The following is a 14,269-nucleotide window of genomic DNA, read 5'->3' on the forward strand; positions in this document are numbered from 1 at the left end:
TTTAAATTAAGTCTTCACACCAGACTTAATTGTGGTTGAAAAGAAGAAAGTGCGGATAATTGCTATGGCAATACCAAGTGAGAATAAAATACAGGTAGTCCTTGACTTACAACCACAATTGAGCCCAACATTTCTGTTGCTAACAAGACAATTGTTAAGTGAGTTGCCCCACATTTTATGACCGGTTTTGCCACAGTTGTTAAATGAATTTTGCTGGCTTTCCCCATTGACTTTGCTTGGAGGAAGCCAGATGGAAAGGTTACAAAGGGAGATCACATACTCCCAGGACACTGGAACCGTCATAAATACATGTCAGTTGCCAAGTGCCCAAATTTTGATCATGTGATTGTGGGGATGTTACAATGGTCATAAGTGTGAAAACTGGTCATGTCACTTTTTTCAGTGCTGTTGTAACTTTAAACAATCACTAAGTGAATGGTTGTAAATTGAGAACTATCTGTAGAAGACAAAGAACTGGAGAAGATCACAAGATGTCAAAATCTGAAAATTGAAGTTGAAGCATTATGGCATAAACCAACCATGGTGGTCTAAGTGGTTATCAGCACATAGGGTGTCATACCAAAAATTCTTGGATCCTACTTAGAAAATCTAAACATTAACAAACTTTCCATCAGTCAATTACAAAAAGTCATGCTGCTTGGATCCAAACATATACTGTGCTAAAAATTACAGCATCCTAAGTTCTTGAGAAGAACTCAATATATATGTAAGCCAACATCAGTTAAACAATTGGCAACTGTGATTTCACATTGTTATGTAAATAATAATAGTAATATCGTAACATGCAACGAAAAGTATGGATCTGAAAATGTATATATTAAAAGACAAAAGTAAGACAGTCAATGGTCTTCTTGACGCCTGAATGGTATCTATAAATCTGGCTGACAGTGCACCCCTCTGGAGAGCACGCTGCTCAATTGCGAGGCAGTCAGTTGGAACCACTGAGATTCCGGTGTTCCACTGACCCCTGAAGAAGGACAACCCTGTCCGCCGGAATCTGCCAAGGTCTCTCCACCGATAGTGCCCGAATGTCAGCGAACCACGGCCACCGTGGCCAGTAGGACACCAGAAGGATGAGCTGCGCTCCTACACTGACAACCTTGCAGATCACCCTGGGTAGCCGCCGTGCTCCGAGCATAACTTCTTCTCCAGCTTCCAAACTCCAAAACTTGGCTGCCAAGTCTTCCAGCAGCGGCCGCTCTAGGAGTGTGCTCTATGGTTGTGGACCGGACAGAGTGTCTTCCGGACAGAGAGTCTTCTGGACAGAGTGTCTTCCAGAAGCCAGCCCACAACCATAGAGTGCACTCCTAGAGCGGCCACTGCTGGAAGACTCGGCAGCTGAGTTTTGGAGTTTGGAAGCCAGAGAAGTTATGCTCGGAGGGCCGCAGCGGTGCCCTGCCCCTACAGGGAAAGCTGGGCCAGGGCAGGGTGCGGCTGAGAGGCATGCTTGCTGGCGGCGGAACAGGCACTCGTGCAACCCCCCACTCCAGCCGGGCAGAGCTCCATGCACTGATCTAGGGGGTATCCTTAATGTGCCAAGCCACAGGAGCTGGGGGGCAGGCAGAGCACCACATGGCTTGGTGCTTTAGGGATACCCCCTAGGTCAGTGAATGGCGCTCTGCCCGGCTGGAGATGGGGCTTGCCGGGAGACTGCTCGTGAGCATTGTCACCTCATGGCTGCTTTGCCCCTGAGACTGTGCCCGGCTCTTCGGCAGCCCACTCGCAAGGGAGCAGCCACCCGGCAACTCCCCTCCGGCCAGGCAGAACGCCACTCCCCAACCTAGCAGTATCCCAAAGGCGGCAAGCAACATGAGCACCTTTTCCCCACGGCTCCCACGGCTTGGCGCCTTCAGGATACTGCTAGGTCAGTGAGTGGTGCTCTGCCTGGCTGGAGGGAGGGTTGTTCAGGGGCATTATTTTCAGGGGTGGGCTTATATTTTTGCCCACACGAAAAATGTGCCAAGGCGTTAGTTTCAGGACAGGTTGTATTTTCGGGGAAACACGGTATGTTACTTGAGATGTTGTCCATGTCACAACTGTATCCACTTTTTTCTCCAGGAAAGGACTGTTTGTTGAAGACAAAAATTGTCCAACTCAAATTTATGTCAGTCCTACTTACATAGTATATTTTCAGCTTATTTCTGCTTAAAAAGATATGTATATGGTCCTATGATTTAACCTACAGTGTATTCAGAAAGCATTCAGACCCCCTTCACTTTTGTCAATTTTGTTATGCTGCAGCCTGATTCGACAGTTGTTGAAATTCATTTCTCATTAATCTACACTTAATAGCCCATAATGACAAAATGAAAACAGAATTTTAGAAATGTCTGTAAATTTATTAAAAAGAAAAAACTGAAATATCACATTGGCATAAGTATTCAGACCATTCTTTAATCAGTACTTTGATAAAGCACCTTTGGCAGCAATTACAGCCTCAATCTTTTTCAGTATGATGTGACAAGATTTGCACACCTGAATTGGTGGATTTCCTACCATTCTTTCTTGAAAATCTTCTCAAGCTCAGTTAAGTTGGATGATAATCATCGGTGGACAGCCGTTTTCAGATCTCTCCAGAGATGTTCAATAGAGTTCAAGTCAAGGCTCTGGCTGGGCCACTTTAGGACACTCACACAGTTGTCCCTAAACCACTTCTGTGTTGTCTTCACTGTATGCTTAGGATCGTCATGTTGGAGATTGAATTTTTCGCTCGGTCTGAAGTTCTAAGCACTATGAAACAAGTTTTCATTTAGCATATTCCTCTATTTTGCTCCATTCAGCTTTTCCTCAACTCTGACCAGTCTCCCAGTCCCTCCTACTGAAAAACACCACTACTGCATGGTACTGCCACCATCATTCTTCTCTGTTGGGATGATATTGGGAAGGTGATGAGCGGTACCTAGTTTCCTCCAGACATAACATTTAGAATTGAGGCCAAACAGTTCAATCTTAGTCTCATCAAGCCAGAGAATCTTGTTCCTCACAGTCTGAGAGTCTTTGAGGTGCTTTTTTGCAAACACCAAGCAGGCTTTCATGTGTTTTGTACTGAGGAGAAGCTTCAGTCTAGCCACTTTGCCGTAAAGCCCAAATTGGTGGAGGGCTGCAGTGATGGTTATCCTTCTGGAACTCTGTTCCATCTCCACTTAAGACCTCTAGAGCTTGGTTAGAGTGACCTTTGGGTTCTTGGTCACTTCTCTAAGGACCTTTTCCCCCGATTGTTCAGTTTGACCAGGCAGTCAGGTCTTGGAAGAATCCTGGTTGTGCCAAACGTCTTCCATTTGAGAATTATGGAGGCCACTGTGCTCTTAGGAACCTTCAGTGCAGCAAAAATTTTATTGTAACCTTCCCCAGATCTGTGCCTTGCAGTAACCCTGTCTGTGAGCTCTGCAGGCATTTCCTTTGACTGCATGGCTTTTTCCTTGCTACACAATGTATTGTTAGCTATGAGGCCTTCTATAAAGAGGTATGTGCCTTTCCAAATCATGTCCAATACATTTAATTTACCACAGGTGGACTCCAATCAACATGTACCTGTAGAAACATATCAGCAACAATCAACAGAAATAGTGGGCACTGGAACTAAACTTCAAGTATTGTTGCAAAAAATCTGAATACTTATGTCAATGTAATATTTCATTTTTTCTTTTTAATAAATTTATAGACATTTCTAAAACTGTTTTCATTTTGTCATTATGGGATATTGAGTGTAGATTAATGAGAAATGAATTTCAACAACTGTAGAATCAGACAGCAGCATAACAAAATTGATAAAAATGAAGGGGTCTGAATACTTTCTGAATGTACTGTATAATCAAATCTTGGCTATAATCAAATTTTAAGAGCTGGAACAATTTTCTAAAACTAATCCAAGCCATATTTGACCATCAAAATTATTTTCTGTCAAAGCATCTGTCAAATCTTTTTCATCCTATGTACAGTTTTTCTGATATGCATGCCTCCTTTAAGGCAATCCAGTTTCTAAAGCATTTTCTGGATGCTGATTCAGCAATGTAGTTTTTTACTCAAAAACCTAACAATTAAAATTTGAGATATTTTTGTAGAGAGCTCTGTATAAAGTGTATTGCAGAAGTTTATTTTGCCCAGATTCCATGTACTGGGTGAACCACAAAATGGCACACTAATCAAAGCTGTTTCAATTTAAAGAATTTCTTGCTGTCAAATCTAGCTTTTTCGTGGATACAGTGCAACAGCTCTTATTCAGTCTTTCCATTAAATAAGATACTGATATAGAGATATACAGATTTACTAACTCACTTGAAATCAGAGCTAGATGTTATTTAGCATAATAATAGCATATCATCCCAAATCAGTGGATGACCTGAAAGATTGCACAATGTTCTTAGATATTATGGGATATAAAATACAGGCCTACTTTAAATGTCAAAATAATGTCAAAATACAGAGTAATAGTCCCGTAGCACCACCTTGTGGAAACAATGATCCCAGGTTCAAATGCAACTATTAAAGGAATTCCTCAATTCCCAGAAGCCACATATTAAGAGGTACACTATATCTCAAGAGGTATGAACAGACTACCTTTTCCAAGTTGATGGCAGCATTCAGCATTAGGTGGCAAGTCAAGGGTAAGAGTGAAGACTAAAGTGGACAGGAACAGAATGAAGTCAAACAAACCAAAAGTTAAAGATTTGTGGCTAAACAAACATTCTTCAACTGGCAATTGCCTAACCTGTATTTCAGAAAGATCTGGAAGAAAGGTATCACTATCTTAGCAGACAGCATACTTTTGCCATCGCTGACTAAAAAAATTCAAGTTGTCTGAACCAATTACAAAGTTCTACGATACAGTTTTTGTGCATGTTGGATATAACCTAGGCAATCAGTTGTATCTAAAATGCCTGGAGTTAAAATGCCAATGGCCATCTTAAAAGGTAGGTATTTTTCACACTATAAGTCATACTTTCCCCCCCAAAGTGGGTGGAAATGTCTGTGCCTCTTATAGAGCGAATAATGAGGCGGGGAGGGGGGGGAAAGAATCATCACCGCCACCTGTAACAGCTGCCTGCATTTGCCCCCGACGGGGAAGGCTGGAGCTTTCGCTGCAGAGTAGCTTGTTGCAGTTGGATCGGCCTCCTGGAATAACGCCAATCAGTTGTTCTAGGCAGTGAGGATTGCCCATCACCACCACCACAATCGCCATTTGGCAGCGGCAATCAGCGGTGGCGATCGGTGGTGACCAGCAATCCACGCCACCACCATTAGCTGATTGACAGTATTCCGGGAGGCCGATCCAACAGCCAATCAGCTGATTGGCAGTGAAGGCTCCAACGTTCCCTGGCAGCAGCAGCTCAGCTCAGTTAACCGGTGGTGGATGCAACAGAGCAGAGCCCTAATAAGCCACGTGCTGGGACTTCAATAATGTGCTGAAACTGACCAGGCTATTTGCTGCAAAGACGCTAGCCAGATGAATATTGGACGCATGGTGAGAGGCAGAGACAGATTTCCCTCCTCCCTTGTTTTCCTCCCCAAAAGCTAGGTGCATTTTATGTTCTGGAGCGTCTTATAGTGAAAAAAATACAATACTCAAAAGTTATTAACCCATTGGAAACTAACACAAAACTAAAAGAATTATCCCTCTTGTAGGAACCTCCTGAATATGCAAACTATTTATTCACTGGCATTCAAGTATTAGCCCAGGGGCAACTTCTGTTCACTTTGGTTACCAGCAGAAGCTGGAATCCCTTTAGTGGATATTAGCACTTCACCAAGAATTCAAATGAACGAACCTGAAATAGAAATTCCTTAAAGTTCACCCACTTAAATCTTGATAATAGAGACCAGAGTGACTTCAATGTCTTTCAATTCAAAGACAAATTACTGTGCCTTTTAGAGAAAACAAATGCTAAAATCACAGTATTATGTTCCTACAGCTAAGTAAGGAAGACAATAAGACAAAAAAGGCATGCCTGTCAGTTGTAATAACTTGCAGTATCTGTATAGATGCTGCTTTCAAGGTTAGAGTGTAAATTTTATAAATTTTATAAAGCATTCCAGGAAGTTTTAAGATTCAAATTTTGTAATTTAGTTTCATGAATTATATTTCCATTTTTAATGTTTCATGGATTGTAAGTAAGAACTGAGTATGTTCAACTCAGCTTCAATAACAATAATTTATGAGTTGACAACAAGGAAATAGTAAAGTAACATTCATGGTTTCAGAAAGTTGAGAAAAAGTAAAGAACTCAGCTGGCTGAGAAAAAAAACTGGTGGAGTATTAAAAAATGTTAAGAGCACATACCGTATTTTTCAGAGTATAAGACACATCTTTTTTCCTCAAAGAAGAGGCTGAAAATCTGGGTGCGTCTTATACATCAAATACAGTATTTTTTGCCTCCTGAAGCCCTGCCCCCTCACCAAAATGGCCATCCATAGCCTTATGAAGGCTTTCAGAGAGCACCTGGGGGCTGGGAAGGGCAGAAATAAGCAAAAAATGGGCCGTTTTTTGCCCCTCCCAGCAGCACTCTATAAGCCTCCATAAGGCTATGAATGCAATTTTTTTGACAAAAAATAGGTCCGTTTTCATTAAAAATGGGCAGTTTTTTGCTCTTTTTTGCCCACCCCTGCCCCCAGGAGCATTTTGCAAGCCCCCCCCCAAGGCTATTCATGCCTTTTATTTGAAAGAAAACAGGCTGTTTTTCGTAGGTTTGCAGAGTGCCAAAACTTTTTTTTTCCCTTTTGGAAAGCTCTTTAACTGATGAGAATTACATTAATGAAGTGCTGTGCCAGCAGAAACAAAGTCTTAAGATTTGTCAGTGATTTCCTTCTCCAGCACATGGTTAAATACACCTGGAAACATCTATCTACCTACCTACCTACTCTCTCTCTCTCCCTCCCTCCCTACCTACTGTATTTCTCTCTCTCTATCCCTCTACCTACCTACCTACTCTCGCCCTACCTATCTACTGTATTTCCCTCTCTCTCTATTTCTCTCTCTATCCCTCTACCAACTTACCTACCTACTCTCTCTCTCCCAACCTATCTACTGTATTTCTCTCTCTCTCCCTCTATCTACCTACCTACTCTCTCTCTTCCTACCTACCTACTGTATTTCTCTTTCTTTCTCTCCCTATCTAGCTACCTACTTTTTTTTATTTGCCTCTTCAAAACCTTGGTGCGTCTTATACTCCGGTGCATCTTATACTCCGAAAAATAGGGTAACTAAATTTATTTTTGTTTTATTTTTATGCTTTTTCTGTCTGTGTCTCTTAAGACTTTTAATTAATATCATTTATAAGTTTTATATATATGTATAAGTGAAATATATATTTTATTGAAGACCAATGAATACTTCTTTGAGTCCCAGAAAATTGTAGACAACAAACAAAAGAAATAGAAACAGACAAACACTAACCATAGTGCTGAATTTAGAAATGTGCCAAAACTTACCAAGAAACTAGTATTTTTTTGCCTGATCTCCTGAAATTAGAACTGTTTCTAATAAGTTTTGCAAGTGAAAAAAGGAAAAAATGTTATTTACCTGGTGAACTTGAATTTCTACTTTCAGAGCCTCCTGTAGAGTCTGCAACTCCATTCTCTGCCTTCTCCACTTTCTTGCTCTGTTGAGGTTACCAAATCCCCACACCTTCAGATGCTCGTTTTAATAAGAAGAAAAACTTTGTTCTTTCCAGTAGTCCTATTAAAAAGTGTTTTAATAAAAAAGGGGAAAAAACCATAAAGTCCTATTCATAGAACTAATTATGAGATCAAGATACATAAGCATATAATCCATTTTTTTATCTCAAGACTTTCAACAACTTTGCAGCATAATTGTTTTACAAAACAAAACTATGAGCCATACACTTATCTGATACTAAGTCCTAAAAGTTTGATTTAACTTACTTCATAATAAATGGCCATAAAATCGAAAATGTATATTCCTAAAATATTCTATTAAAACAAATGGCAAATACAAAATGATCTCTCAAGTTATTATTAAACAAAATAACTTTATATTAAATGAAAATAAGATAATACTGAGAAATTAAACCATTTCTTCCAATAATTAATTTAGAAAAGATCTGTAACATTTTATTTTCAGAGCCATTATAATAACCATAAAATAACTATTAAAAACTAAAATTAAATAATTCTGAATCCAGACCTTTTTTACCACCTTTTAAAGTGTGATATACCAAGTTTATACTGGTGCTTTAAGATCCCCTTCTGAGAACATTATGTTCTGTAATAAATATTTCACACAATATACTTTATTTAAATGATGTCAGCTAAAAAGCGTACATTCTAAATTCACTTGTGTAGAAACTGCAAAAAAATAAAGCAGCTTACCAACTTTGCTAAACAAGTATCCTCTTCAGCCCTCTAGTCCCCCTACAAGAGAGAGAGAGAAGAATTGATGGGTTAGCAATATATCTAACACTAACTTTTGAATAAAAATACAATTAGGAGACAACTGTCAAAAATGGTGTTTATGAAATTATGACAATATATATATTAAATAAAGAAAGGAAGGAAAGTTAGAATTGGAAGAAAGTGGGGAAAAGTACCTTTGAGAACTTTGCTACTGTGTTTCTCCAAAAAGGCCAGGTCTTATCTTCTTTTGACCCCTGAAAAAACTGCTAGGCCTTCTTTTTGGAAGGTTCTAATTATTGACTCATCTCGCGGTGGTGGCACCAACAGCCCCGCCCAGCAGGAGCCCAATGCTAGCCCTCTTTTCTGTGGCTGCTTGCTGCCACTCGCACACATCGTCCCAGCCTCTGTTTCACCTTCAGATGCCTTCCAGCAGGCATTTGAAGGCAAAATGGAGTCCTGGACAATGCGTTTCGAGTGGTGGCAAGCGGCCACAGAAGAAGGCGAGGCAGGTGTCGGAGTATATGAGGCCTGGTAAGTAGGGCAGGTCCACCCCAGGATGATTATTTTTTACCTGTGTGCCTCACCTTATCCCCTGCACCCTGCATGCGGTGGGCAGAGTCTTAATTAGGGCTAATTTTGTGGGTGGGGCTTAATTTGATCGCATGCGCTCAAAAACGTGATAGGATTTCTTTTCAGGGTGGGTCGTCTTTTTGGAGAATCACGGTATATCAAAACAGGGTAATATTCTTTTTCCAAATGGACAACTATTTTAAACAGAATTCAATCATTATTCCCTTTTGCCTGCTGAAAATACCTGAAAGCACAGCCAAACTCCAAACCAGGATGAATTAATGAATTAAATATTTGTGGTATTGTTAAATGGGATTATTTAATTTGCTCAATAATCTCAAGATTAAAATTTACTGAAATATTGCTTAATATTTGTAAGTAACCCAGATCTTTCTAGTTTATAACCAACTTTCTAATCAGTGGGCAAGGATAATTGACGCGCAAAATATAGCCTCTCATTATCAAGACAACCCCTGCCTTCTCGAGGTGCCCACCGTTTTCCAACAGAAGGGGCTCTGTCAACTCTTGGGCCCGGCGAGCTCAAGTAGTACTCAGCCTAGAATCATGGATCCCGTTGATTCGGGATGCATGCGACTCTACAGCGAAGGGATTGGCGATGCCGTACAGACGCTAAAGACTTAAGTCAAGTAAGTCAACTTTCTAATCAAGAATTCTTGGCTCTCAGAAATGGAATTCAGGTTGTGATGATGATTATGTGACATCAAATCAGTACAATCACACTGATTTTCCCCAAAATCTGTCCTTAACCTGATCCTTCAGGTCATGCAATGGTGCACCAACTGCTTTGCAATGAAGTCCATCCACCTTGCTGCTGACTGCCCTTTTTTCCCTTTTTGTTTCACCAGTCAAAGCATTATAGACTTCACCACTACTAATCACAATTTTGTCCAAAATTAGGATAATTTAAACCTAGTTATTTGTGCCTCAAATGAGAACTCTGGGTTGATTAATTCTACGATGTATTATTTCTTGGCTACTCATGGTAGTGTGAGGAGTGTTCTGATTTCAAAAGAGTTAGTATACTTTCTTCCTTAGTTCTTCAAAGTCCAATTACGAAGTATCATGGAAAACCACTGGCACAATTTTGATTTTTATGGGGATAGACACAAAATATCTGAATATTTTCTAAGGCCTTCACTGCTATTTTACCAAATGATATCTGTGGTGCATAGCTGTTTTCAGTATTCTTTGGCTTTCTCAATTATCCAGAATGCATTAGCAAACCTGGGTCCTGCTAGGGGCAATTTGCAGTTTGACCAAACACATCCCACGCTGTAATTTTAGCCAAGATCTAACAATTAATAAAGGTATTTAGTTTTTGTGAAGCTTACATTTAAATTCTGGGTATATTTTGAGAAAAATGATGAATAAAATCAACTAAACAGTTCTACTAATACTTCTTTTTCTCTTTATTTCTTAACAACTCCTTTCAATTGAAGTTTGAAATTCTACACCCCTATAACTCAGATTTTGAAAACAGTAGTACAAATTTTGAGAAATAACAAAACATCAAACCAGGAAATATTTGAAAAGCTAAATTTTTAATTAAAACCCATTTAAATGACATTATGCATACATCTAAAGATGGATTATATTATCACTATTCAGTTCTTAAATTGTGCAAATTTTCTTGTCATATTTTCAAATTACAAAAACATAAGGACATTTTTGAATTAAGTTAGACTGAAAAACAAATTCAGCTCTTCCAAGAGTCATATAACTTCCTGCACAGTTTATGATCTTATCCTGATTATTCCACACTCACACTAAATTATCATCTTAAATACACACAAAAAATAGAGTGAAATTATTTAATAACTTCCTATATTTCCTATTAGAAAGCTCTAATAAATATACAGTACTACAGTAAATGATTTATAACGCATATTGCCTCAAAATACAGGTACTCAGTTATAAATTTAAAAAGCAAGATTTAATTTCATACTGTAATCCATGAAATGGAGAATATGTACAAGTTATTTAACAGATGCAAGTCGGACTTCCGGCGGTGACATCATTGTACTAGGATTGAGGAATGGCAGCTCCCGTAACCTGTAACTAAAACTTCTTTGTTTGGGCTCATGTTTCAGTACTGTGGAACCTGAAGGGATCAGCAGATTCAGGGGGAAACTTTGAAGACACTGGGGTGGTAAGGCAAACTCCCCAGTGGGTAGGAGAAACCCACTAAACGGACAAGGATCTATCCTGTCACTTGGACAGAACTAGAGTGATGGTGACCGCATAAGAGGGAAGCAAACAGAAAAAGAAGTTGAAATCGAGGCATTTGTTATCATCGACAACCCCCCAAAAAGAAGGACAGCACGAAATTGGCGGAGCAGGTGAGCTGGAAAGAAAAAGGCTCTGTGGTGAAGACTGTTTTTACAGTCCAGATTCTTGCCGAAAAGCAATGAGAGCTGGGGTGGAGAGCTGAAAATGGCAGTGTGAATAATAGAAGGGAAGTGACCGCAGAGGGAAACCCAATAGGAGAGGGAGGAGAAAGCACCAAAAGCCGGCATTTACAATGGAAGCAGATATATTGGCTGTTGAGAAGACCTGGAAAGCAAACAAAGGATTGTATAACAGTCAGGCTGGTTGTTGTTTTTTTTCTTCTCCTTTCTGCTCTTTTTTCTGTTCTTTTTTTCCTCCAAAGAATAGCTGAACTTTGAGCAGAGTTTCAATCGTGAACAATAAATCCAGGTAACGAAGAGCTCAACTTTTTTGGGGGGAGGGTTATTCTACAAATATACAGTACTTACTCTCCTCGGGAGTTGTAACTGGATAGGGGACAGTAGTTTGGGACAGTTGGAGAATTCTTTTATTCCCCCCCACCTTTGTTCTGTCTTTGCCCTTGGGCCTGCTGTGATTACTGACTGTGATTGACCGAATGGACAGGAAAGGGCGACATCTAGTGGATTATAAATTTGAGCTGCGAAGGCTGATGCAAGAGAAATTGGCTGTGACATAAGGTGGATTAAGAAAACCATAGAGAAACTAATTATTAGAACTGAGTATCTGTATAACTGACATAACTGAGAAATATTTATTTGCATAAGATAATAGTGTGATATATAATTCTGTGATATATAATAGTTAAGGATTAAAAATAGAATAGAATAATATATAGGATTGTCTAGATATTGAAACGTGATATTAAGAAAGGTTAATTATTGTTAAATATTGAGATATATAACCACTGATATTTGTGATAAAGTAGAAGTAAAGTAGAACCTGTATGCAATTGTGGACGAGGATAAATAGAGGGATAAAGAAGGCAACTAGTACTAATTTAGTGAAGACAGAGAAAAAACAGCATCCAACCCTGCTTCACCAACATCCTCACCCTCAAACCAAAGATCTATCGAGAGTGCTTTGGGGCTGGAGAAAGGCGGAGCAATGGCAGGAACAATGGGACTAGCACAAACAATGCAAAGTATGCAATTGATGCTTCAGATGATACAAGAGACAATGACGAAAACCCAAGAAGTGATAGCTACAAATCACGAAGAGATGAGAAGGAACCATGAAGAAATTAAAAATCAAATGGGAGGAGTCAAAGGAAATATCAAAAACATGGATGACAAAATTGAAAAGATACAGAATGCCTTAACAATCAACGAACAGAAAATCCAGAACATTGAAACAAAAATAGAACAAACAGATCAGAAGATGGGGTTGAAATATGCACAAGTCAATAAAGAGTTAAATGAATCAATAATCCGACTTGAAAACGAAAGAGCTTCATTTTATCTAATATTCCAAAACATAGTTGAAGAAAAAGAGGAAAACCTGAAAGGAAAAATGATCGAAATCTTCACTGAAATTTTACAGAGAAAAGAACAAGCGTTGAGAGGAGACATTGATGAGGCTTACCGTGTGCATTCCAATTATGCCAGAAGACATAGGCTACCTAAAGAAGTGCATGTAACATTTGCCAAAAAACAACTAGAGACGAAGTGTACTAAAAAACCAGAGAAGGGATAATAACATACAAGGGAAAAGAGTTGATTACTCTTAAACAGATACCACAGAAAGTCCACGAAGAACATAGATGTTACTGATTTTTAACTAACCAGTTAAATAAAAACAGAATAATGTACAGATGGTTGGTACCAGAAGGGATATTGGGCTTTTGGCAAGGAAAAAAATACAAAATAGAGAATATAGAAGAAGCGCAAGAATTTTACAAAAAACACTTCACAAGGGAAGAAGAACAAGGAAGTAAAGAGGACCTAGTAAGTAGAACTTAAGAAGAAGAAACAGCAGAAGACAAGGAAAGAAACAGGAAAGAAGAACAGAAGCAAGAAACTTGAATGAACACACCAAAGAAAAGAGCGCAAATGTTTAATAAACTTAGGAAACTGAAGGCAGACATAACCTGCATACAGAAAGTGCACATTAAAAGGAAACATATTAATTTACTGGAAAACAAAAAAATAGGGAAACTATATACAGCACTGGCAGATTAAAAAAAGAGGGATAGCACCTAAACCTATATAAAGGAAAAAATAAACTGCAAAACAGTCTACTCTGATGAAGAAGGCAGGATTCTAATGATTGAATTAGAGACAACAGAAAAACCGATATTATTAATAGTGATATATGCACCAAATCAGAAACAAGAGGAATTTTATAGGAAATTACACAACAAAATAAATGAATTAGAATATGAAAATATTTGTTTAATTGGGGATTATAATGCAATAGTAGATAAAAAGATGGACTATGAAAGTAAAAGAAATAATAAGACAAAAAAAATATGTTACCTAAATCCTTTTTGGAGATGGCAATGGAATATAAACTACATGATATTTGGAGAGAAAGGCACAAAACAAGAAAGCAATATATATTTTATTCAAACCCCCACCAGTCCTTATCGAGAATTGACATGGCCTGGATATCATCTGGACTTTGTAATCAATTAGAGGAAATCGAAATTGAAATAAATAAGTGGGAAGATCATAACCAAATAAAATTAAAATGGAAAGGCCAAAAAAGAAGAAAAAGATGGATGATGAACCCAAATATCGTAAACGAAATAGAATACACCCAAATGCTGGAGAAAGAATCAAAACTATTTTTTAGAATAAATAAAAAAGAAGACACCTCAATTCAAAATCTCTGGGATACCATGAAAGCATACATGAGGCCTCACAATCGCCTACATTGCGAGAAAAATCAAAAAACAAAAAGAGCAACAATAACATATGCAAAAAGAACTTAGGAAAGCCGAAGCTGAATTATAGAAAGACCCAAAGAATAAAATTAAGAAAGAAAAAAGAGAGATGATAAAACATAAGATTAACTTAAT

At 38.6% G+C, this 14,269-nt stretch overlaps 1 protein-coding gene across 4 annotated transcripts in view; it reads right to left on the bottom strand.

Moving 5' to 3' along the window:
- PHF21A (PHD finger protein 21A) overlaps positions 1–14,269 on the bottom strand; it is a 128,026-nt gene that overhangs the window by 70,404 nt on the left and 43,353 nt on the right. For all 4 annotated transcript variants that reach the window (XM_032226718.1, XM_032226736.1, XM_032226710.1 and 1 more), the window contains exons 2-3: positions 8,347–8,388; positions 7,538–7,693 (exon numbers count right to left, since the gene is read on the bottom strand). In XM_032226718.1, coding sequence (XP_032082609.1) covers positions 7,538–7,591 — 54 coding nt within the window. In that variant the 5' untranslated portion in view covers positions 7,592–7,693; positions 8,347–8,388. The remainder of the gene's footprint in view (positions 1–7,537; positions 7,694–8,346; positions 8,389–14,269) is intronic.

The sequence above is a fragment of the Thamnophis elegans genome, chromosome 1 (genome assembly GCF_009769535.1).
Source record: "Thamnophis elegans isolate rThaEle1 chromosome 1, rThaEle1.pri, whole genome shotgun sequence".
In the NCBI taxonomy this organism is placed as follows: domain Eukaryota; kingdom Metazoa; phylum Chordata; class Lepidosauria; order Squamata; family Colubridae; genus Thamnophis; species Thamnophis elegans.